At 38.1% G+C, this 26,126-nt stretch overlaps 1 protein-coding gene and 1 long non-coding RNA gene across 8 annotated transcripts in view; one reads left to right on the forward strand and one right to left on the reverse strand.

Moving 5' to 3' along the window:
- LOC123590123 overlaps nucleotides 1-16,511 on the reverse strand; it is a 68,031-nt gene extending 51,520 nt beyond the window's left edge. The window contains exon 1 of the long non-coding RNA XR_006708619.1: nucleotides 16,344-16,511. This is a non-coding gene — a long non-coding RNA (uncharacterized LOC123590123). The remainder of the gene's footprint in view (nucleotides 1-16,343) is intronic.
- The window catches only part of ZEB1 (zinc finger E-box binding homeobox 1), a 200,340-nt gene continuing 190,173 nt past the window's right edge, over nucleotides 15,960-26,126 (forward strand). The window contains exon 1 of one of the 7 annotated variants that reach the window (XM_045462973.1): nucleotides 15,960-16,120. In XM_045462973.1, coding sequence (XP_045318929.1) covers nucleotides 16,063-16,120 — 58 coding nt within the window. In that variant the 5' untranslated portion in view covers nucleotides 15,960-16,062. Of the gene's footprint in view, nucleotides 16,121-16,838; nucleotides 16,955-26,126 lie in introns of those variants that run through there. The other 6 variants (XM_045462974.1, XM_045462976.1, XM_045462975.1 and 3 more) reach the window with 6 other exon arrangements.

The raw sequence follows: 26,126 nt of genomic DNA on the forward strand, positions 1-26,126 counted from the left end.
CTTTATGCTTTAAAATCTTGTCTTTGTACAGCCCTGGATATGATTTTATGTTTACTGAGTATAACAGAATTTACACATGGAATTTGTAGTTGTGTTCTGGATTTGAGTCCTAGTCTACATGATATGAAGTGTGTGACTGTAGCCTCTCTGAATCTGTTTCTATACAGGTGAGATGGAAATAATATCTATTGATGTCATAACGAAGGTCAAATAAAACCATATGTAGTAGATTATAAAGTCTCTACAAATGGTATATTCTCTATTAAAGTTGGTAAGTGTGCATTAACATACATAGGATATATTCTTCCTTCCTTTTCCTTCTTTTTTATTCTAGAATCTAAACAGGGGATATGTGATTCACCATTTTATTGTGAGAAGAGCTTTCATTCTTTATCTGGAACATGACGGCAATCATTCTGTAGTTAGATCTAAATGACTGAATTGCAAGGTGAACCGTATTGGTGACTAACTCATTTTCCCTCACCTCCAGCACCCTCTTTTCCCAAGATCAAGCAATTTTCCTGTGTAATGAACTGTATCTGCTATCAAGTGGCCTGGAAATTAAGAGGTCCAAAGCATCTCCCAAGTCCTCGTTTCCTATTTGGTATCATGATGTTTTGCTGCTACATCACTGATCTATGTTTCCCAAGGCTATATAAAGGAGAGATGCAAAATTGAATGGAACTACAGAACAATTTTATATATGGGGGAAAAGCTTCAATCAATTTTGAGTTATTCAGGTGATAGTTTTCTAGCTAATGGGTTGTCAAATTCTTTGCATCAAATGCTTTTGTCGGGTTTGATAACCTTTTGGTCAGTTTGATGCTGACTAGCACTGGGAGGAGAGCAGATGTAACAAGGACATGATTTAAAACCAACCTCAACCACCAAAACTGGATTTTAGTAGTTTGATGTATGTCCATAACATATCCAAAGTCTGAAGAACATGAGTTCAATGGAGGACAAAAATATAAGTAAACTAGGTAATAAGATAAATCAAGTCATAGATTTTCTTCTACAGGCACAGAAAATAAAGTAAAACAGGGAAGAACTATAATCAATTTATTCAGTCATCTCAAAAAACTGTATTTTTCTCATGTAGTCAATGTTTTAAATTTTTCTTAGCAGACAATATCTCAGTAACTTCTTCTACTAGCCATTTCTGCTATTTAAAAAGTTGATGCTGAACATATGATGTTTTATATTCATATATTACTTTTTGGCATTTACTAAAAATGTTAACAGTTAGGTAATGAAAATACCTGCCAGAATGTCTTCCATATTATTATGACACTGCGTGAAAAACAGTAACAGATATTTACCCGAGACTTTACAAATCAAAAGCACAGTATCAAACGGGTAGAATCAGGAAATAAGTTGAGCTACCAAAGAGAAAAGATATCTATTTAATGACAGTAATGAATTCAATGTACACAAAATGACTAGATTGCACAACTATTTACAATGTTAAATTAATGTAAATTGTTGTAATAGCAAAATGCATTGAATAATGTTGGTTCTAAATGTGCATGCTTTACATACTGTGTTAACTGGGAATAAATTTAGCTATAACTAAAATATGATTACTGAAGGTAAAACAACATAATTATCTAACTATATACAGCAAAAATATAAAACAATACCAAATGTAGGAAAAAATAATTTCCCTCTTTGTGGACATTTTTATGATCTTTAGAAACACTCTATAATGTAACCTAGAAAGAAAAACATGATTAAACTCAATTGCATATGACAGTTAAGAGAACACGCTAGCCAAAATCTAGGCAGATAATTTCAAAGCCAAAACTGGTCATAGAAATCAAAGCCAGTCCTTTGCAAAAACTCTAAGATAAGAAAGCAAATATTTTTCAAAACTGTATCAAGGTAAATTTAACATAATAGTCAAATATTTGATAAACCATGTCAGTCCAGACTTCTTTTTATTCTGCCTTTTTATCTGTTTTTAACACGGAGGGTGAACAAGAGAAAGAAGTAAAAATATAATCAACTCAATTCATCTTACTGAAATAAATCAGAGGCTTAATAAAATACCAAAGATCCAATTACTCAAAATTCATTCATATTTGACTCTAGGAAGAATTTTTATGTTGATATAGATTTGTATAGCAAACATTCAAAATCCTATGTCTTAACGTTTTTTTTTTTTTTAAAACTTCCCCATACATTATCTCATGCTACATCACCAAAACCCTGTGAATATGTAGGGAATTCTGGTAGATGTGAACAAATTTGGTTTGGATCTACAGAGAAAGAACTCAGGCTCAGAGATGTTAGGTGATTTATCCAAGGTTATACCCATAGTAAAGAGCTGAGTGTGGATTCTCAAATCGTATTCATTTATTCATCCATCTATCCACCCATTCATTCATTCTTTTGCTAATATTGAAAGAGTTCTTCCATTCTCTAAATGACCTTTGCCAGTTGAAGGCAATCTTGATTGAGAACAGCAAGAAAAGCCACCTGAGATTAAGAATTTACCATAGAGGGGCACCTGGGTGGCTCAGTTGGTTAAGCGTCTGACTTCGGCTTGGATCATGATCTCATGGTTTGTGAGTTCAAGCCCCGCGTCGGGCTCTGTGCTGACAGCTCAGAGCCTATAGCCTGCTTCAAATTCTGTGTCTCCCCCTCTCTCTCTGCCCCTCCCCTGCTCATACTCTCTCTCAAAAAAATAAACATTAAAATTTTTTTTAAAAATTAAAGAACTTACCATAGAGAATTAGCACAATGGGAATTTGGCCAGAATTTCATGGTTTGGATGTGGATTAAAAGTAAAAATATTGGCTAACAGAGATTTGTAATTTTGCCAGACTATGCTCTGCCTCTGTTTGTTAGCAGGGCTAAGTGTTGACTATGGATCTATTTTACGTTTTGTTTATGGGTTTGCTTTTGTTTGTTTGTTTGTTTGTTTGTTTAGAAAAAGTGCATGAGCAGGGGAGGGGGCAGAGGAAGAGAAGTTCAAGCAGGGTCCATGCTCAGTGTGGAGCCTGATGGGGGGCTTGATCCCATGACCCTGGGATCATGACTTGAGCCAAAATCAAGAGTTACACACTCAAGTGACTGAGCCACCCAGGCACTCCTCTACTTTACAGTAAAGCTTTAAGTGGAATCATAATTTTGAGCATTTCAGTCTTTCTAGTTTTACAACTACCACCCCTTAGTGAATAAGCTTGCACCCAAAACAATTTTCAGACAATATCTTTCAGGAGGACTACCCAGCCCTTTGGATACATTATTAAAAACTACCATTATTTGTGTTTTTTAATAAATGTATTCATGATACAAAATTCAAAAAATATGAAGATATTCAGTATAAAGTCTCTCTCTCCTGTGCTTTAGTCTCCCAGAACTCCTCTCTAGAGGCAGACACTTGCTACCATGTGTCCTCTCACAGAAAGTCTATGCACTTACATTTGTATGGGTGTGTATAATTATGTGTGTGTGTGTGTGTGTGTGTGTGTAGTAAACAGTAGCAAACTATACACACTGTTCTTTACCTTGCTTTTTCATCTGACTTTACTTTTTATTTTTGAGAGTTTTTCAGATTAGCTGCTTCATTTTTAAATGATTGAATAGTATTCCTAGAATTCCTTTGAATTACTCTCCAATTTATTTTGTAGTCAAGTATACTTGCTCAAGAATTCCAAAATGGCTCACTTTTACTAGAATATAATAGGAATCCTTGCAGTTAACTGATTATTCCATAAGAGCTAAAAAGAATCTGAAACTTATAAAAGTTCTAAGTATGCTTATATTATTAGACATTTCTTAAGTTTAAAAATCCAGTGATAACTTTAATTAGAAGCTAAATGAAATACAAACTGTTCTTTCTCTAATAATTTTAATAAACATATATTTTTTGTGATAGTAGGCATAAAAGAGATAGGTCACAAAATCCAGAGCTGAAATGATTTTTAATCCAGTATGGAATTTATTACACATTTATATATGTTCTTCACTAAGTCCATTTAGGTGTTTTCCTATGTACATAGTCTAAAACATTAGGTGATTCATATATTTCCAATTGGTATAAATAAGCTACCCTTTTTTTCAAGTTTTATTTAAATTCCACTCAGTTAACATACAGTGCAACACTAGTTTCAGGTGTAGAATTTAGTGATTCATCACCCACATGCAACACCCAGTGCTCATCACAAGTGCGCTCCTTAATACCTATCACCTAATTAACCCATCCCCTCCCCACTGCCCCTCCAGTAATCTTTTTTATTCTCTAAAGAGTTTTTCTCGGTTTACCTCTCTTTTTTTCCCCCTATGTTCATCTGTTGTGTTTCTTAAATTGTACATATGAGTGAAATCATACGGTATTTGTCTTTCTCTGACTTATTTTGCTTAGCACAATGCTTGCTAGGTCCATCCACATCGTTGTAGATGACAAGGTTTCATTCTTTTTTACAGCTGAGTAATATTCTATTATATGTATATAAACACACACACACCACATATTCTTTATCCATTCATCAGTTGATAGACATTTGGGCTTTTTCCATAATTTGGCTATTGTTGATACTGCTTCTATAAGCATCAGGGTGCATGTGTCCCTTCCAATTAGTATTTTTGTATCCTGTGGATAAATACCTACTAGTGCAATTGCTGGATCATAGAGTGATTCTATGTTTAACTTTTTGAGGAAACTCCATACTGTTGGTGAAAATGCAAACTGGTGCAGCCACTCTGGAAAATAAGCTACCAATTTCCAAAAAAATTATAATCATGGTGAGACGAACTCATATATTTCCAGTGGCATCATATATTGGTACAATCCTTTTCAAAAGTGTGCTGACAATAGGTTTAAAGAGATACAAATATATTTATTCCTGTTGACTAAATAATTTTTTTTGAGAATATTTTCTCAGGAAATAATAAAAACCCAAACAAAAACTATACTACAACAGCATTATTTACAAAACAAAAAATGGAAGGATTTAAATGTTCAATAATATGTAACTGGTTTAGTAAATTATACCAATTTAAGGAATATTACAGTCAGGTAAAAAAAAAAACAAGTGTAAAGGTGCTGTGTCTATATAGGAAAAGGTGTGTGATGTGTTAACTGAAAAAGCATAATACTAAATTATATGTAGTTCTCATATATATGGCAAAATCTGGGCATGATTTTAGCTATATAAACTATACACGCAAAAAAAGATAGAATAGCAGTGTTGGGATAGGAATAGGGATGGCTGTTTTTCCTCTAAGTGTTGTGTAACTTTAAAGAGGATGCATTTAAGTGTTTCCTCATACCTCTTCTGAGTCAATACCACCTTCGTGCACAGTGGTAGTCCTGTAAGTAAAAGATGTGTAAAGAGATGCAAAGGTAAGAAATGGAGAGGTTCTGTCTATATACCTAAAGGTGTTCCAACTCCTTACTTATGAGACCTGGCTGCTTTCCTACTTTTGGATTCTATGAAAAAAAAATTGCAAACTTACATCCTTATTATAAACTATTTTTTCTGCTTGGCAAGTTTGAACTGGTGTCTGTTACACACAAGTCAAGAAATAAAACTAAGGCAGTTTTTATATTTCTCTTAAAATCTTTAACTTGTATTTTTAAAAAGTTCTATATGGGGTGCCTGGTTGGCTCAGCTGGTTGAGCATCAGACTTTGGCTCAAGTCATGATCTCATGTTTCATGAGTTTCAGCCCCCACTTTGGCTTGCTGCTGTCAGCACAAAGCCTGCTTCGGATCCTCTGTCCCCCTCTTTCTCAGCCCCTTCCCTACTCACGCTCTCTCTCACAAAAATAAAATACATAAAAAAAAAGTGCTATATGCCATTTAATTGCATTGCAAATAGTGTTACTTATCCTAGGGTAGTAAATTCACTTCTTGTGTAGATAATTCCTTAAATAATGTAGCTAAGCCAACAGTATTTCTAGATAATATAATAAATATTCCAACTAATGTTAAATAACAACATGTTAATCTCATATCTTCTTTTGTCCTTTAATTAGATAATCATTCCACCTATGCCTGAAGTGACATTTTCAGGGGTAAAATTCTTTTTTAGCCTTGTTGAACAGAAAGGCACTGTGTGGGTTATGCTCTTAATATCCAGCTCTGATCTTTGTCTAGGAATTTGCTTTTGCTGTATTCCCTATCATTTACTGTTTACCATGTGCCAGGCACCATGTAAAACACTTCACATACAATATCTTATTTGCTCTTTACAAAGTCCCTGTGCCAGAATGATTCACAAAGGCAGAAACTTTTGCTCTTTTCTATGGTTATTAAGTATGCTTCACGTGAGACAGGCACTGCTTTTGGTATCAGAAACACAAAGATGAAAATTTCAGGCTAGGAGACAGATGTAAAGCATAGTAAAAGCGGTAAATGCTACAGCAGTGGTGTAAACAAGGTACTCTGAAGGATGTGAGGAAATCACTAGTTATGTGAGGCAGGTTCTCTAATTCCCAAAAATTCTGATACAACTGGAGAAGTGCTTAGGTAATCTGAAATCCGGAGAAAGAAAACTACTCTGTCTTCTTGGAAATATATAAGGTAATTTGGAAGACAGCAGAATCTGAATGGGGAGGATGCTAACTTTTGAGTATTAGGCTGTAGTAAACATAATAGACCAAAAAATAGTATTAAAAGATACACTGGAGACTTTTCAATTATTCATTCATTTGTCATATAATTTTGAGAGCCTGGCATGTACTAAGATGGTTTTAGGAGCCAGAAAGACCACTACGAGAATGTCTAATCTGAAACAATTTATTACTATTATAAACATCAGAAATATTAACTATGCTTTATATTGCTCATAATTTAACATTATACTATTTGTTAATATAATCTGAAAATGTTATTCTTCATCTGTGCTTCATTTGGATAGCCACATCTTGTATCTTTATGGCTTTTATTTGCTGAATGGCTTTGATTCCTTTATAAATGATTATTCAAGAGGGAAAAAAAACTTTTGAAGTTCCCTTTATGATTGGTCTTCTACTCACTTTTCCTCTGCTCCTCTCATTATCCCCCTCCCCTCTAGAACACTTGTATAATGTGGACAGACTTGACTTTTTAAAAACCCTTTCATGGATTACTACTGTTTTCAATAAAGGGTCCCCAGTCCTTAGAATCTTCTTGTGATCTGGTTCCTGTTTCCCCACCTCTGCAACCTTATGTGGAATACGCATTCCTTTTATTTGATGCTCTTATTCTATTGGATCCTCTGCCCCCAAAATACCGCACACACACTAACTTCTTTCTGCCTTTAACACTCTTCCCTCATTTCCTGACAAATTCTATCACTTCTCCAGAAAAGATTTCCTTGACTCAAGGTTAGTTCAGATGCCTCTCCTATGTACACTGTATCTCCTGGACATTTGTGTAACAGTCTCTTTGTCAATCTGTTTCTTCCACAAACCCGTGTGTTTCTTGAAGTCAGAAAGCGTATTAAGCATTTATAGCCGCATGCAGCATCTGTCACACAGAATATACACAAGAATATTAATTTAATGAATTAACCAATGAATAATTATTAAAAGTTCTATATGGCACAATGCTAAATGTTACATAAAAAGTAATGACCAATTAGCATAAGGCTTTAAAAGCTGTTTATAAAGATGAACAAATAAATCAATAAAAACATTTATCAATCATGAAACTTAAAGCTTACATACTTTGGTAGGCAGAATAGTGGCCTCCAAAGAGGTCTATGCCCTAATCCCCAGAACCTGTGAATATTTTTAGGTTATGTGGCAATTAAGGTTGTAGATGGAATTAAGCTTGCTGATCAGCTGATCTTGAAAAGGGAAGATGTCTAGAATTATCCAGGTGGATCTAATTTAATCACAAATGCCCTTAAAACCAGAAGAGGGTGGCAGAAATATAAAGAACTAGTGAGCTGACAGCATGAGGACTCTGGCCAAAGTTGCTGGCTTTGAAGACTGAGGCAGGGGCCACGAACCAAGGAATGTGGGTGGCCACTAGGAGGGGAAAAATTCTCCCCCGGAGTCTTCTGGAAGAACCTAATCCTACCAAAGCCTGGTGAGACACATTTTGACTTCAAGACTATAAGATAACATATTTGTGTTATTCTGAGCCACTAAGTTTGTCATAATTTTTTATAGTAACATTAGAAAACTCATACAGATACCTACATTAAACAGGATTAACTTTGACTGCCTAAAACAGAAAACCTAAGACATTGGTGGCTTAAAGATGGTATGTTTCTCTCTATATATAAAATAGATCTGGAGGTAACAAGTCCAGTGCTAGTTACGTATTATCTTGTGTCAGAGAGTCAGGCCCCTTCGATCTTGTTGCTCTGCCTTTCTTAATCTTTTTTTTTAATATAAAATTGTCAAATTGGTTTCCATACAACACCCAGTGCTCATCCCAACAGGTGACCTCCTCAATTCCCCTCACCCACCCTCCATCAACCCTCAGTTTGTTCTCAGTTTTGAAGAGTCTCTTATGTTTTGGCTCCCTCCCTCTCTAACCTTTTTTTTTTTTTCCCCCTCCCCCATGGTCTTCTGTTAAGTTTCTCAGGATCCACATAAAAGTGAAAACATATGGTATCTGTCTTTCTCTGTATGACTTATTTCACTTAGCATAACACTCTCCAGTTCCATCCATGTTGCTACAAATGGCCAGATTTCATTCTTTCTCATTGTCACATAGTATTCCATTGTGTGTATATAAACCACAATTTCTTTATCCATTCATCAGTTGATGGACATTTAGGCTCTTTCCATAAACATTGGGGTACAAGTGCCCCTATGCATCAGCACTCCTGTATCCCTTGGGTAAATTCCTAGCAGTGCTATTGCTGGGTCACAGGGTAGATCTATTTTTAATTTTTTGAGGAACCTCCACACTGTTTTCCAGAGTGGCTGCACCAATTTGCATTCCCACCAACAGTGCAAGAGGGTTCCCGTTTCTCCACATCCTCGTCAGCATCTAGTCTCCCGATTTGTTCATTTTAGCCACTCTGACTGGCATGAGGTGGTATCTGAGTGTGGTTTTGATTTGTATTTCCCTGATGAGGAGTGACGCTGAGCATCTTTTCCTGTGCCTGTTGCCCATCCGGATGTCTTCTTTAGAGAAGTGTCTATTCATGTTTTCTGCCCATTTTTTCACTGGATTATTTGTTTTTCGGGTGTGGAGTTTGGTGAGTTCTTTATAGATTTTGGATACTAGCCCTTTGTCTGATATGTCATTTGCAAATATCTTTTCCCATTCTGTTGGTTGCCTTTTAGTTTTGTTGATTGTTTCCTTTGCAGTGCAGAAGCATTTTATCTTCATGAGGTCCCAATAGTTCATTTTTGCTTTTAATTCCCTTGCCTTTGGGGATGTGTCAAGCAAGAAGTTGCTGTGGCTGAGGTCAGGGAGGTTTTTTTCCTGCTAGGGTTTTGATGGTTTCCTGTCTCACATTCAGGTCCTTTATCCATTTTGAGTTTATTTTTGTGAATGGTATAAGAAAGTGGTTTAGTTTCATTCTTCTGCATGTTGCTGTCCAGCTCTCCCAGCACCATTTGTTAAAGAGACTGTCTTTTTTCCATTGGATATTCTTTCCTGCTTTGTCAAAGATTAGTTGGCCATACTTTTTGTAGGTCTAATTCTGGGGTTTCTATTATATTCCATTGGTCTATGTGTCTGTTTTTGTGCCAATACCATGCTGTATACACTAACAATGAAGCAACAGAAAGATAAAGAAACTGATCCCATTCACAATTGCACCAAGAATCATAAAATACCTAGAAATAAACCTAACCAAAGATGTAAAAGATCTGTATGCTGAAAACTATGCTGTACGCTGAAAGCTTATGAAGGAAATTGAAGAAGATATAAAGTAATGGAAAAACATTCCGTGTTCATGGACTGGAAGAATAAATATTGTTAAAATGTCAATACTACCCAAAGCTATCTACACATCCAATGCAATCCCAATCAAAATTGCACCAGCATTCTTCTCGAAGCTAGAACAAGCAATCCTAAAATTTGTATGGAACCACAAAAGACCCCAAAGAGCCAAAGTAATTTTGAAGAAGAAGACCAAAACGGGAGGCATCACAATGCCTTTCTTAATCTTAAGGAGCTCTAAGCCAGCAAGTCTGATTCCAACCAGCAAGAAGAGAAAGAATAGTGAAACACCTACTTTTATTTATTCAAAAATTTTTTATTAATGTTTTTTATTTATTTTTGAGAGAGACAGAACATGAGCAGGGGAGGGGGGGAGAGAGAGAGAGAGAGGGAGATACAGAATCTGAAGCAGGCTCCAGGCTCTGAGCTGTCAGCACAGAGCCTGACACAGGGCTTGAACCCACGAACTGTGAAGTCATGACCTGAGCTAAAGTCAGATACTTAACTGACTGAGCCACCCAGGCACCCACCTGGGTGAATGAACCACCTCCATTTGAAGGACTTCCTCAACATTGCACACATTCACTTCCACTTAGATCTCACTGGCCAGAACTGACTAGCACAGTAGCACCTAGATACATGCAAAAACCATTCAAGTGGTCATGGGACAGCAGTGGAGGGTTCCATTGTTAAGAAGGAGAAGAAACATACTAGGGACAATCAGCTATCTCTACCTTACTACTGTGGTATTGATTTCTTTTCCCCTTTCATGTCTTAAGTATATAAAAGTAGTCTCTCCTAGATTTTAGATTAGGGCAGGGGCTTTCACTCTACAAAGAATTACTGAGTAATTACTATGTAAGAGAACCTTCCATATTTCTAAGTATTTGTCAGATTTTGCATGTACACACAGTACAATATGAATATATATATAGTCATTGAATGACATAAGATACATTGCATTCAAACTTTAGTGTTGTGATAAAAAGAAACAGAATTCTTGTTTGATAAAGGTTAAATACTGTGGGGTCTGGCAGGAAACAAATGGCACACTCAAAGGGTAGTTTGATGAAGAGAGTTTGATGAAGAAACTATTTACAGAGATGTGGGCAGGCTTTAGGGGAACCAATAAGGGATAAAGTCCCCCAAGGACTCGCAACAGGAGGGTACCATTACCATCCCTCAGCCTGAAGGGATCAAGGGAAGCAGTTTCTGGAACTTGGCAAGACCTGTCACCATGAGACAGGGTTGACTGATGGGATCCATGGCCTTTCATAGAGGAATGAAGCTACTGCCAAAAGCCACAGACAGGAGGGAATGTGCGGGAAGGTGAAATAAATATCCTGACCTCTCTCTCTTTCCTTCCTGTGATCATTTGCCAAGGCCTCCAAATTAGCTGAAACCAAATAGAAACCAGAGGGCAAAGGATCTTGGGTATTGTGGTCCATAAAAATCAGCCTCTAGGAATACAGAAAGGCAAAGACTGGGATTTGAGGGACACAGAAAAACCAGAATATGAAAAATCAAAGAATTTTACAATGTTGGGATGACTCAAACTTTAAACAAAGAGAGAAAGGGAATTGATCCAAATAGATTTGCATTAGACCTGGTAGAAAGAAAGATGAAGACAATGATTAAAACATAAAACAGTGGAGAGGGGACACTGCCTGTGATCTATTTATGAAATTAGGATAAAGAGAGTGAGCTAGAAATAGAGGCATAAGAAGGAATGAGAAGGGTCTAACCAGAGATCTTCAAGTTGAGAATATATTTGAACACAGGGGGTTTCTTATTACCAACTTTTTCGTGTGAGTTTAACATATTTGTGGGATATCTAAAACCTATTATTGATCACAAATATCTTAAACAAATACACTCCAAGGAATGAACAGTGGCAGTGATTGTAACTGAGGGTCTGTGGACTAAAGGTCAAAGAAATAGCTATACTTTGTAGCATAACCAGTCAGTTGCTAAAAGAAATCAAGATGCCAGAGAAAATACATGGAAACAAATGGGGAGGGGAACAGCAGTAGAAACTAGATATCAGATCCCTGATATGGTAAACACTTAAAGTTCATTCAAGTCCAGAATATGCATGTTGCCCTCTCTCTAGTATAATTTATTACCTATAGTTGTCAAGTATAGAAAAAAAGTGCTATTCATTCACGTCTGTAAGTTATTTCAATAATATAATCTATCTTCCATGAAGGTAGGCTTTGAAAGCCATCATTTTCATTATTGTAAGTTTACGGAAAGATTAGTTTTAGTTTTGAGATGTTTATTAGCATCCTTCAAACAACTTTTTCTACACTGATTTATACTTACATCTATTAGACACGTTCCTGAAAAAAATGCCCCCAAAATAAGAAGCTCTGTGTGTTACCATTTCATTGACGTATATTAAAAATAGGAGCCTTAGTCCCCAGAGAGAAAAACCATTTTATGTTGCAATATATAGTAAAACCACATGGAGGTTCGGGGAAAACATTTGTCACTATTACTATGTCTTGGGAGGCTTTATTAGAAAAGTTGGTGTGGGTCCTAAAGGCAGCTGTTGGTTCTGGATCACTCTGTAGTCATGTTTCCTTCCTGACTCAGCAACTGTAGAATTTGGTGGAACTGCAGCAGTTAAACCACCACTGGCCCCTTTTGTCTCATTGTGAACCCCATGTCCAGAGTCACTACTGAGCTAAGGATTGAGGAGTGACATTAGGGGGCTTCTAAATTCTGAATTTTGATGGGGAACAGGTATCAAATTTATTCTTTTTCCTTCAAAGCTCTAAAAGTAAAATAATATGTTAATATAATTAATTTATGTAATGAATTTTCTTTTCATGAAACAACCAATTTATTTTGATGAAGATTATAGAATCTTATTATAAGCTGTACTTCCCAAATGTGTTCAGGAAGTGAGGTATGTGAAAATCATATGCTCAATATAGAATGCCATGAAATATCTACATTTTAAACTCAAAATAATTTTATTTCAAATTTTATCCTAACTTATACGTGAATCTTACATGGAAAGCAAATAGCAGGTGCAAAGTGTTTATGAAAAATTTATAGAAAAAAAAACCTCAGTATTAAAAATATTCTACCCATTTACATTTTCCTTATAAATTTAAAAAAGATTACAGTAATTCATTTTTAGCAGAATACCTCTTTCAGCATATGCAATCCCAGAGCAGTGTAGAAGCAGAGTATTAACATTTCATTGACACTAAAATTAGGAGTATATATTGAATATATACTGTATAGTGACACTACAATTACTAAAATCAACAATATAAGGTACATGTTAAACTCTTATTAGTATAATTCCCTATCATGTTTGATTTAAATGAACCTAAATTTACTTATTGAGGTATAATTGACTAAATAAAGTTAAATTTTAATAAAGTTATCACTTGTCTAAATTTATTCTAAAGATTTTCCCTAAGTCTTTAGTTCTATTTAAGAGATAAGCAGCAACCATCGCGTAAACATCAGGCTTAAAGCAGCAGTTTACTCTGAGATTTACTTTTGCCTGTTTTTCAGTCTAGATTTCAATAATTTGGGGAACTTTACAGTTATTTGTGTTAATTAAAGTTAATATATTAATTAAATATTCAATTTGTAATATATGTATTAACATATATATTTAAATAATTACTACAGGACTTTACAAAACTGAAATTTTGTATTAGAAGACTTAGGATATCAATATTTCTTGTGCATATTTAAAACATAGGAGTGGGCAGAGTTAATCATTTGGAGAAAACGATTAGGGGGTCACTAAAATCAAGATCAATTAGTTTCAAAATCAGGCAGGATATAAATGATACTCATCAGCTTTGCAGACATGATTTCAACTGTTCCTAACAATTAATGTGGTGAAGGCAGATAAATGATCCTCACTTTATATAGGAAAGGTCAAGAATTTTAAGAAATACTTCCTTATTGAGCATCTACAATATAACCAGGTACTCCACTAGGTCCTGAGGGCACAGAAATGAACAAGAAATGTCTAGCCCAAGCTAACTAAACCAGGAACCATTAGAGTAAGGAAGACAATGACTTCCTATTTGATCTGTCCCTTTGTCTCTTTGATTTCAAGGTAAGGATGAATACTGAAAGAAGCTTAGTAGGGAGGTACAAGACAGACACTTCTGAAAAAGAAAAGGACGAGTTATACTTCCTAAGTTTAAGAGTAGGTAAAATGTGCGCTAGTTCAAACGTATTTTTTTTTCCATTCTGGCTGGAAATTAGGGTAGCTGTAAAAAAAAATGGGGGGGGGGTTGGGAGGGGAATGCTGGCAAATGACAGTCTGTAACTTGATTCAGAAGCCAATTGAAGAACATTATACAGCCTTTAGGAGGTAGGAAAAAGTTACTGTTTGAACCAAGCAAAACATGGACAATTCCGGGATGCACAAATTCAGTTAACATAGTATGAACGAAATCGAGGATTGCCTGTACTTAAAATGATCATTAAGAGTGATGATTCTAGTTTTGGCATTGGGCATGAATAGATATACAGACATAATGTACAGCAAAGAATATTTACAGTCACATTCCATGCACTAATAAATAATGCATTCATTTCTCAAAATGCCAAAGAAAATGTGGGAGAGAAAATTTTCATCTATATTCAGGATTAAACTTTCTAATTTTAAATTACCAGACTTCAGATGTAAATTTATTTCAGTTGAAAGGTTTGAGGAGATTATTAATGGATCTTCTGAAATTCTGGAGTGTTTAAAAGATGATTTTAACATAATAAAGAATCTTGCCATAGGTATGGCAAAAATTATAGACATAAATTTATTGAGCACCTACTATGTGACAGTGTGCTGAGTGACTTACTATTTCTAATACTGTGTGTCACGTTTCAGTTTTCTCAATTTCTCTAACAGTAACAGTACACTGTTAATTTACAACTAAATTATTTGAAACGTAGCTCATTTGTTCTGTTCCAAAGACCTTTCCTCATCTGAACGGGGTTGGGGGAGGGGAGAGAAGGGAAAGCTAAATCCTACTGAAGACTTACTGTCTTGGTATTTGTGGCGTTATCTATATGGTCTTTCAGAAATCCCCAAACTTGTACAGAGACTTGAGATAAGATCAGCAATCTATCAGTTTCAAAGACCACATTTGTTAGCCGTGTTTCTTTCCTCAAGGTCCCATTCAGCGATAATTGCCCGTTTTGACGGTAAATCATGGCGCATTAGTACCTTAACTCTCCGTCTTTGCGCCTCCCATCTCGTCCATCTGCTCTCAGGGGAAAGCAGGGAGGAGGGCAGAGAGCGAGGCGGCGGGGCGGGGGAGGCCGAGGTGACAGCAGGTGAGAGCCTGATGCGGATGAGGAAGTGAGACAGGGACCGTGTGGGTATTACTCATTCGGCTTCACCGCCGGTGTTGCCTGCAAACGGAACTTCTCGCCTCTCTTTCGGTCCAGCTGAAGTTCTATCTAACTGAAGTCACTTCCCATCCCGGTTCGCTTGGGGGAAAACCGTGCGTCCGTGTAGGGGAAGGGAGTCAGAACTGCGGGGCAGGTAGCCTCTCTCATGACGCCGCCTGTCCCCGTCAGAGGCCGGGCTTCCCAAGTCAGTCTCTACCGTTCCCCGAACCTGCCCTCCCTCTACTCTCGGGAACTTCCCGGGTAGCCCAGAACGCGACCCTCTCCTGAGCCCCAGGGTGCGCCGATGGGACAAACGCTGCGTCGGAGCGGAGCCCAACCTTGACGAAGAGGGAGGACAGGTTGCTCCGGTCACTGCGACGCGGCAGCTCGGAGGGTACAGGGTCCTGAGGGGAATCAGCCAGACCGGTCCGTGCCCCAGGCTGCCGCGGCGGGTGTGGTCAGTTCAGAGGCAGAACGCCGCTGAACCTCCTACTTTACCTTTCTCACCCCCCCTGCTTGCAGCCCTTCTGACAACGTCCCCGCAGTTTCCTATCGCCCCCCTCCCCCATCCCACGACACCTGAGGGAAACTTTTCCCTCGCCCCTCAATTCAAACTCAGCTGCTCCTACGGTTGCCGCAAACCGTCCTCTCCCTAGCAACAAGGTTCCGGCCGTAGAGCGAGCGGCTCTAGGTGTAAGGAAGGTGATGTCGTAAAGCCTCGAGTGTCGTAAACCAGGTGCGGTGGGGAGGGGGGAGGGGTGGAGGCGGAGGGGTGGGGGGGAAGGGGGAGGGAGGGGGAGGAGGTGACTCGAGCATTTAGACACAAGCGAGAGGATCATGGCGGATGGCCCCAGGTGTAAGCGCAGAAAGCAGGCGAACCCGCGGCGCAATAACGGTGAGTGGCGGAGGGGACCGGGGAGCGGCGGAGTCAGGGGGAGCCGGGCAGCCGGGGCGCCCCCGGGGGTGAGGGGGGCGAGCCGGGCTGGGGGCGGCCGGGGCAGGGACGGGCAAAGTGGAGTGGGAAAGTAGAAAGTAGTGCTCTCTGCCCCCCTCCGCTGCTGCCGCTGCCGGAGCCGCGCCGCGGCCGCTCGCTCTCCCTGAACCGTTATGTCTCTTACCTGGTCTCTCTCCGCCTAGCGGCTCCTGCCGCCCCTGCCGCCTCCTTGGACCGTTAGCCGCCGCATCCCCGGCGCAGGGCGGGCGGCCGGGACGCGGCTGGCCACTTTTCTGGTCCCGGGTGGAGCGGCTGTTGCTTCTTTTCGCACTTTTCCCTACTCTTTTGCCCCTCGGCGTCTCTCCTCTCCCCCTCCTCTCAGCCCCCTCCGCGTTATTCTCCCTGTGCGCGGAGGCCCCCGGGAGCCGAGGAACAAACTTGTGGCCGGCGCTGACCGTGCAAAGTGGCTTCCGCGCGCCGCGGCCCCGGCCGGCGCCGTCGCTCGGGCCCCGAGGCTCGGGCCGGGCCGGGCCGGGCTGCGGGCGCGCGGCGGGCGGCGGCGGGACGCGGCGGCCGCGGGCTGCGTGTCGTCCGTGCGCGCGTGTGCGCGGGCGCCGGTGGTGCGCGCCGCGGGCGGACCGGGCTCGGCCGGCGGCGGTAAAGTTGTGACCGGCCGGCGAGGCGCGCTCGCGGAATGGGGATTAGCGGAGCGGAGGCGCGGGTCCCTAAGCGCCCCTCCTCCCCCGCGCCTACGGCCACCGTGCCCTGGGCCCCCGGCTGGGGACGCCAGCCGAGGTAGCCCCGCCAGTGAGGTCCACATTCGGGGGGGAGCTGGTGGGGCGGCAGGGGAGACGGGGCAGGAGCGGGCACCTACTTGCTGCTGTGGGAGATCTGTGGATGGCGGCGAGCTGGGCAGCGGGTGTGTTTGTGGAGTTGTTACCTGGTCTTAGAGACAGGGAAGCACCACAGACAGATCCCCCTCCCTGGGGGAGACTCCTTCTCCGCGCTGGGATGGGGTTCTGTGCGTACGCCTCTTTTTTCTCTTTCGGTTTTTGGGGAAGTTGTTACCTGGGCCGGACGCACGGAGCGCTGAAGCCGGATAATGGAGCTTGGATGGCGCTCTCGGTCTCGGGTGGAAGGAGGGTGGGGGAGGGGGCAGACGGACCGACGGACGCACGGATCTGCTGCTTTCGCTGCAGCTGCAGTGTTTATTGATTTGTGCTCAAGTGCCGGGGCAATACACACCCATCTGCCTGGCGTGAGAGTTAAAAAAAAAAAAAAAAAAAAATAGAGACAGCAAGAGAGAGCGAGACCTGAACATGTGGTTGTTGTTGCACAGTCGCCTTTTCCAGTTTGGAGAGACGTTGTAAGTTGATTGTATTTCTGCTTATCTTGGGGGCGATTCTGTGCTTTCTCTCCCCCTTGTTCAGCAGCGAAATGTCTGCTGATTGTTATTGTCTGGACAGTTCCTGTGGCGAGAGGGTTGAGACTTCTCCGCCCGGGGGCGGCGGGAGCGCGGGGCGAGGTCCCCGCCCGCGCCGGCCCGGTACCTGTTTGTATAATAATGGGCGGCAACGGCCCTGCCGCTGGCTGCAGCCGAGTCTATATAAGGAATTACACGTACATTTCGGACCGAGGGGCTCGTTTTGGTTCCTACGTTATTTTTAAAACGAGTTTTTAACCGTAGGGAAATAAATGCGCCTATAATGGGATCGCTGTATCTTCCAGAAAATGAGGAAATATGTGTTTAAGTAAAAACTCTCGCGCGCTCCCCCCGCCCCACCCCCCGCTCCTGGGCTCCCTTTCTCCCTCCCTTCTGGGATGCGAAACGCGAGGTTTTGTAACCTTTCCTGGCAATTTTAGATTTTGTGTGGGATTTCCTGTCTAGAAGCAGATACGAAGATTTTAAGCTGTTTCAAGATGTTTCCTTCCAATCGTAAAAATATTTTTAATATATTTGAGCCGACATTAAAATCACTGCTTTCATGAATGATTTTAGTTATTTAAATAAAAATTTGCGCTTTCAAGACGTCTGTTAGTTATGATTGATAACTAATATTTGGTATCGTCATTGTGGAGAGATGACTTGTTACAGCAAGGAGTGGAGCATAGGCGATTGCAATTTTAATTTCCTGTTTTAGCGTCAAATAGTGTGCTATATCGAGCTGTTGCCACTGTTGCTGATGTGGCTTTATGAAAGGTAAGTTGGTTCGGAAAGGGCTGTTCGCTTTTTACCTTATTTAAAATGTTCATCGCCAGAGAAAGGGGCTTTTCTTGTTGCTGACGACATGTGTGTGACATGTGAGTCTGAACCACCCAGCGTCTGTGCAGCTGCTGTAAACATGTTTACCTGAACAGGAAAGAATGGATTTTTCTCCTAAAGATCTTGTGATATGAATATTACACTCTTAAGGCATATCAACAGATGACTTAAGGGGAAAAAAAGCTCTCCTGAAAGGTACTTGAAATCAACAGGAAAAAGAGGTTCTCGATCGCTGCAGCAAATGGCAACTTGTGCAGGTAGAAAAAAGATGGTGTTTAGTTTTCTCCTGCATGTATGTCAGCCCCCTCCTGTCTGCTGCTTTCATTCTCAAGGGAGGGATTTATTTACCACGCTTGCTGTCAGTGTTTTTCCTTTGTGTTTAATATTAGAAAAACAGATTTGGGCTGTTTAGCACAAAATGTCTTGTCTGCAGTATGCATTACTCTCAGAAAACAAAAGGTGTTTAAGATAGCACCGTACTACTACAGGTATCTTCCATTTTCATCACTTTTGGTTCTGTCCTTGTATTTCTTTTTGTTCTCAAATGCATTTCATCCATTGCTGGTGATTGCAGCCATGCTATTTGATTAAGCCTTATAATTTGCAAATTAAAAATGAAGTTATATGCCATTGTGTTGTGAAATCTCAGAATAGGTGCCGGTTGATATTTCTTAGCAACGCAGTCATGTAAGTTGCAGTTGTTTATTGAAGAGAATTGCATAGAAAAATGTTAACTCTTAAATCTTTTTAATGAGGGAATAAATGATGTGTACAGTGGGTGATAGTCATAAGGGTACTTTATGTTGTTATTTGTATGTAAATAATTTTTTTTCATTTAAAAAGACCTGCAGATTTTACTGCTAAGCCTCCAGTAAAACATTTTAATTTCCTTTCTGGAATATATCTGCAGAGTAGGATATTAATGGGAGAACCAAGTAATGTAACTTGACAAGGGTAAACCAATTGAGCAAGGTTTGGCCAAAGCATCAATCCATAGGTAGTAACTTTATGGTAATGATGTCAGTCATCTATAAAGGACTGGCATTAGAATTGGGTAAATCGATTTTTACCGTTTGCAATGTAATGCTTTGTTTGTTGTATTTAAAAATATGTTTTCTAATTTTCCACCTCTACTCTTGTGTGGTTTTTGTATGTATACATGTATGTATGCATTTTGGGGGGTGAGGAGAGAAATATGCTGTAGCTACTAATGACCACATGCTGATTAATTCACTTTAGATGGAATAGCAGGTACATATTTTTCTGTTATTTGCACCATTTCCACTTGCTGTCTTTGGAAACCGCCAGTAGAGGATGCTAACAAAAATGATTATTGGTGTAGTGGCACCATCAGTCTATCTCCTGTTGATTGGAACCTCCGCATTAATAGGGACCTTTGGTGCAATTCTGAGTCTTAGTGTTATTTAAAACTAGCCGTAGGTAAAGTAGGCGTAAGCACTTTCTAGTCTGCTAAGGTGGAAAGAAGTAATAATGTTTTAACATGAATAATTTTATAAATTTGAGCTTTTTAAATACTGAGATTGATACTGCTATCAATTTAGTCTTGCTTTAAACCAATCTTTTACTGCTTTCCTTCTTTTTTTTTTTTTTAAGTTTTGTTGTATGTTGTTAGGTTCAGAAAATTATGTAATGATTGGCCCATATCTATTTTGCATATTTAGTATACTTTTTAGCCTCCTTTTTATTCATTGTAAGATCCCTGAATACCTATATTTTGGATGTTAAAAGGTGTAAACCATTAAATATGGTACAAATTGCAGTTGATTGATACTGTCTAATTATTTTCCCATAACTGATGTAGACTTAAATTATACATGGGTTGGCAGGCAACTACTAAAGAAGATGTTAACCAGCAGTCAGTCAGATGTTAGTCATTTTTAGATTTTATCTTTTCCTTTCCCTTCTAGTTAAGAATCACAAGTAGAGCATAAATTTTACATTTACCAATTGTAAATTAAGAAGCATAAGTTTGTTTTGATGTTTTAAATGCAGCAAAAATTGTAGTTTAATAATTATCATATACTTGTATTCAGCAATTCTTTTCGAATAACTGTGTATATTAGTATTACTACTTTCAAATACAAGTAATAAGATGAGACTTCATGTATTTAGTTACATTTTTTTGGTGCGTGTCCATATAATTATGTTAATATAACTATAAACTTTTGGAAGCCTTTTGTTAGGTCAAATGTTAGAAGTATTTATTTCCCTAATTATTTTTAATGGTGTTTCTATAAATGCACCAACAACAGTATCATAATGTAATAGTAATACTGTTTATCTTGAGTTAAGTAGGAATTACCTGGCTTATCAGGTAAGCCTATGTGCATTTCCCATTTTAGAGCGTCATGGTTTTTCAGGAGAGAGACAGAGAGAGGGAGATTGAGAATGTATATAAATATAGTTTTACATTTCCTGACAGATGTTTCTTGAATTTGGTGTTCTCCTAATTCCTAGAGCTCAGTAGTAAATATGTGTAATTCACTTACTTCTTTTATAAACAGAGGAACTTTACCACAAAGCCATGACATACATAGTTGTGGCATGGAGCAAAAGTTAAAGTATCTTATAAATTGAAAGCATCAGTCACTTGTTAAGATGAGCCTTATGTAAAAGCATATGAAATATTTGGTAATTTTTTTCTTTCTCCAGTTCATAGTATTTTTGAAAGTCTGTACCCTCTGCAATTTTAGTAGCTTTGAAGCATGTGGTGAGAAATGAGAAAGTTCTACCAAACTGGGAATGATATTTTTAAAATAACAACATAATTATTTCTTATAATTGTGTTTTTATTGCTTTTTCCTCTTTTTTTTTGCCTTCCCCTGCATAAATTACTTCTAAGCATGTGATTAGAGCCATATGTAAACACAGATGCAACATCATGTGGAATTATATTGTTAACTACTCTCAACTACCTGTATTGAATTGTAGTAGAGGAGAAGAAAAATCATGTAGATGCTGAAAGAATATATGCACTAATATGTAAAAGTGTGATGAGAGGTTGTAGGACTTGATAAAATTATAGAATAGTATTTAGGTTTGGAAAATGTTTCTTAATTAATCTTTGTAGCATGATCACGAATTCATGGAGAAATGTATGTTCCTTTCTAAAAAGATACAAGCTAAAGTAAAAGTTCATTGTTAAAAGAAAATTAAAAAAAATCTTAAACTAGAAAAGAACCATGGTCAGGAAATAAAATAGTTTTAAAAACACTTTTTAGAAGGCTACATTTTATATGTATCACTAGTAAAATATCTTAAACTAGATATGTTAAAAGAAAATTAATGGATATACACCTAATAGAACCAAGTTTTTAGTAACCCCAATTAAAATGTAACCTATTATATAGGCATTGTTTTATTTTTTTTTAACTTTTTATCTTTATTTTTTATTTTTGAGAGACAGAGTGTGAGCGGTGGAAGGGCAGAGAGGGAGAGGGAGACACAGAATCTGAAGGAAGCTCCAGGTTCTGAGCTGTCAGCGCAGAGCCCTACGCGGGGCTCGAACTCACGAACCCCAAGTTCATGACCTGGGCGGAAGTCAGACGCTCAACCAGTTGAGCCACCCAGGTGCCCCAGGCATTGTTTTAGAAAACAATCTTTCCTTTGGATGGGATAGTGTTTTGAGCATTGTATTCCTGGAGGAAGCATTCTTAGCACATCAATTTTAACTAATAAAAATTTTCAGTTTGAGCATGGTTTGAGCATGTCTAGATTTTTTACCTTGATGAAGGTGGGTTATGCTGCTTGTTATCATGGAACTGGGTTGCTTGAAAACATGGTAATATTCTAGAATACTTAAATAGGACAGTGATCTCTAAGAAGTAAAATCTGCCTTAAGATTGTTTTCAGAGAAAGTTTTTTTTAATATTTAGAACTCACTTTATTACTTTTGTTAAAACATATTTTGAAGTATATCACTTAGGTGTATATAAATTGAAAGGTTCCAAAAGATAGAGCGAAAGAAGCCAAGTTTAGGTCTACACTTGTAGCTATGAAATGTTGTTAGATTATTTTTCATTCTCTAGGAAGTTATTTTTGTCTCATTTATTTCTTCAGACCTCTTCCTGTTATTTAATACATACCTTCTATATGGATAGGGATTGTGTGTATCTGTTCATATAGACAGTTCTCATAATCAACTTTATTTATTGAGACTTGATTCATGGAGTTTGAGTATAAACTATGGCTGCTGGTAGTATGGCAGCCTGGGAATAACTTCATCATCTTTTTTGCAGTAACAATTACATCTGTGCTGGAATTATTAGTAACAGATGTTTTGTGACCTCTTAATTCCCACTACCCCCTTCCCCATCCATATTTAAAATTAAATGTGAATGGGAGATAAATATGGGAATGATCTCAATTTCTCATATTTATTGTTGTATTCTAAGAATATTGCAGATCTTTTAAAATATTATAATTTCAAATTTTTAGGTATTGTAAATATCTTAATTTTGGCTTCCAGATATTTTTAATATTCTGATTTCAATGCTCTTTTTATAATATGTGGTACTATTATTTTTTAGATGGCTCAGTTACTATTCATGGTCACCAAACTATGCTAGTTTTCCTTATTCTTAAGGTGTTTATACCCACTTAATCCACAGTTCTAATTAAATGCTTATTTTTTTTTTTTTTTTGTTAAATGCTCAGAGTATGACTAGTTTGTTAATTAAAAGTTCATTTTTCTCTAGGAATCTTACATGTTTAATACGGAAGAGACGTTTGGAGAACATACCATTTTCTTATCTGAAAACTTACAGATAAGCTGAAGTTTAGGGCCTTCAAGGAGAAACTCCATAAGAGACTTTAATTTATGTTTTAGAAGAGGTAATAGTGACATGTGGAATAGCATAGAGTAAAATACTTCAAGGAGTAGATTATCTGAACTTGGGCTGAAATTCTCTGTCTTAGATACTTGAAAAGGCTGTGACAGTCACTGTACCTCTTTAGTGTTTTCTCCTTTCCACCCTGAAAGAAGCTAAGTTGCTATTTACTTCTATTGCTAGATCACTTTTCTAAATCTTTTGATATTTGTTTTTGTTGTTATTTTGGGGAGGGAAGAAACAGTTAAAATAATTTCATATGAATAAATATTAGTTAGGAAAATAAATAGTTTCAGAGATGGAGGGATTTGGAGAATCATTCAAATTTATTTTTGCAGATAAGAAAACTTTCAGGGAGGTAAAATGACTTTGCTAAGTTCCTATTGCTAGTTAGGTTGGACTAGGCTATAGCTTTTCAGGTTCGTAGGTCAGTATTCCTTTTATTAGACCCTTTGAGCATATTTGTCTGTGATGGTAACAAGCAAAAACTAAATGCCATGAATTTTCAAATTTATCATGGTTAAAACCAAGATGTATTGTATGAAATGCTCAGTCATCCCAGAAAAAGGGAGTTCTCAACCATTTGCATAAATGTATCAACTTTAATAGTTGACATAACTATATCACTTACAATATTTCAGATACAGAGAGTTAGGTTAGTGTTGCTTAGAGGCATATGCTCATTATTTGGATTGTAACTTTTCCTCTTCACTCCCAGTCTCAACTCTTTCCCAACACTTGCACCAAATCTGGTATGTTTTATATGTGTTCTTGGTTATGTCTCTATCCTTGTAAAATTATGTAGTAATTTGTGTGTTTTACATCTATATAATTTATTTTGGCATATATTTTACTTTCTTCACTACATATTGATATCTGTTCATGTTTCTGTATGTACACCTAGTTCATTGCTTTTAAGTGTGCAGTATTTTATGGTTTGCATCTAGCACAGGTTATCAGTTCCCCTCGTGATGGATACCCAGGTTGTTTCCAACTCTTGAGTACAAGTAATTTTGTAATCAGCATCTTCATACATGTTGCTAATGGCTGTGGAAGAGTTTCTCTGGGGGTATATATCCAGGTGTGGTATTGCTGTGCTATAGCTTAGTCACATATTTAATACCACTAAATTATTCTGTATTATTTCTGAAATGACTACATCAATTTTTTACCCTCACCAACAGTGTATAAAAAGTTTTACTTTTTCCCAGTTTTGCCAGCATTTGTTAATGTAGACATTCCTACATTTTTGCTAATTTAACTGTTGTTAAATAGAATCTTATGGTTGCTGTAATGTTTCTCTGTTTACCAGGGAGGTTGATCATTTCTTCATATCCTTGCTGATTGTTCAGGTTTCCCTTCTTATGTTTGGCTTATTCATTCATACACTTTGCCCTTTTTGGTTGGGTTTCCATTTTTCACTGGTTTCCCAGAGTTCTCTATTTGAGATAGTAATCCCTTGGTGGTTTTAGACATCCCAGTGTGTCAGTCATGTGTTGACTTTGTGGTACAGGAATCCTTAATTTTAATGTACCTAAAATTTTTTATTTTGTGAGCAGTGAAAAGTCCTTCCTTATCCACAAATTGCAAAGATATCTTCCTATGTTTTCTTCTAATAGTTCTGTAATTTTATCTTTTATGTTTAAGACTTTAATGCATCTGGAGTTCACCTTTCGGATATAACATTTCTTTCTTAAGAGCAGAGTGATTAAGGGTTTGGGTTATCCTGTAATTTACCAGCTGAATCACTTTGGCCAAGTTATTTTGTCTTACTGTGCATGGGTATGGTAATCTCAGAGTGGGGTTGGTTAAATGAGTATAAAGCACTGTGTTTAGTATATCTTTCACATTCTATAAATGTTCATAAATGTTCATTTAAAATTTTACTTACATTATTAGCTAAGTTTGTTTTAATTATGTCTGCCATCAATTGACATCTTATTCTCTTGTCTAGTATTAACTCTAATATAACTTCAGTTTGAAAGGATGTGGTTATAAAATTTATTCATTGTTTCTGTAGCTTTGACCTTAAACATCGCTCAGTTGTTCTAGCCTTAAGGACAAGGCTGTTTGTGAAATCAGTAGTAGAACAGTATCTTAATGCTATTTTGTGTTACATCTTTCAGCTTGAGGAAGGCTGCCTGGGACTCTTTAAGGGGCATTTTATTGAAGGAGACCTTATCATATTACTTTCATATATGACATTGACATGGACTTCAAGGATAATGTCCCTATGCTATTCTCTTGCATAAAATGAAGAACCCAAGGCCAAGGAAGCTAAACTTTATATTCTATATTTGAATACCCTTAAGAAGTATGGAGTCCACAGATTTCAATACAGTCTCATTCATTTATTTGGAAATATATTTAAGAAGATGGTTGTATATCTTCTTAACACATAGTATGTTCTTGTGGTATACATCAGAGTACTCCTAAGACAAAAGTTAAAATTGTACCATTTTGTATGTATGTGTGAATAAACTTTATTGAAGTATAATTTACATACATCATCATGTATGTACATTTTGATGACCTTTCAGACACTTATATGCTAGTGTAACCACCACCACAATTAAGGTATAGAACATTTCCATCATCCCGGAAAGTTCTCTCGTACCTCATCTCAGTCATTCCTCCCCAAATCTAACCCAAGCAACCAATGATCTATTTTTTTTTTTTTTAATTTTTTTTTTTTCAACGTTTATTTTTATTTTTGGGACAGAGAGAGACAGAGCATGAACGGGGGAGGGGCAGAGAGAGAGGGAGACACAGAATCGGAAACAGGCTCCAGGCTCTGAGCCATCAGCCCAGAGCCTGACGCGGGGCTCGAACTCATGGACCGCGAGATCGTGAC

The sequence above is a fragment of the Leopardus geoffroyi genome, chromosome B4, assembly GCF_018350155.1.
Source record: "Leopardus geoffroyi isolate Oge1 chromosome B4, O.geoffroyi_Oge1_pat1.0, whole genome shotgun sequence".
NCBI classification, from domain to species: domain Eukaryota; kingdom Metazoa; phylum Chordata; class Mammalia; order Carnivora; family Felidae; genus Leopardus; species Leopardus geoffroyi.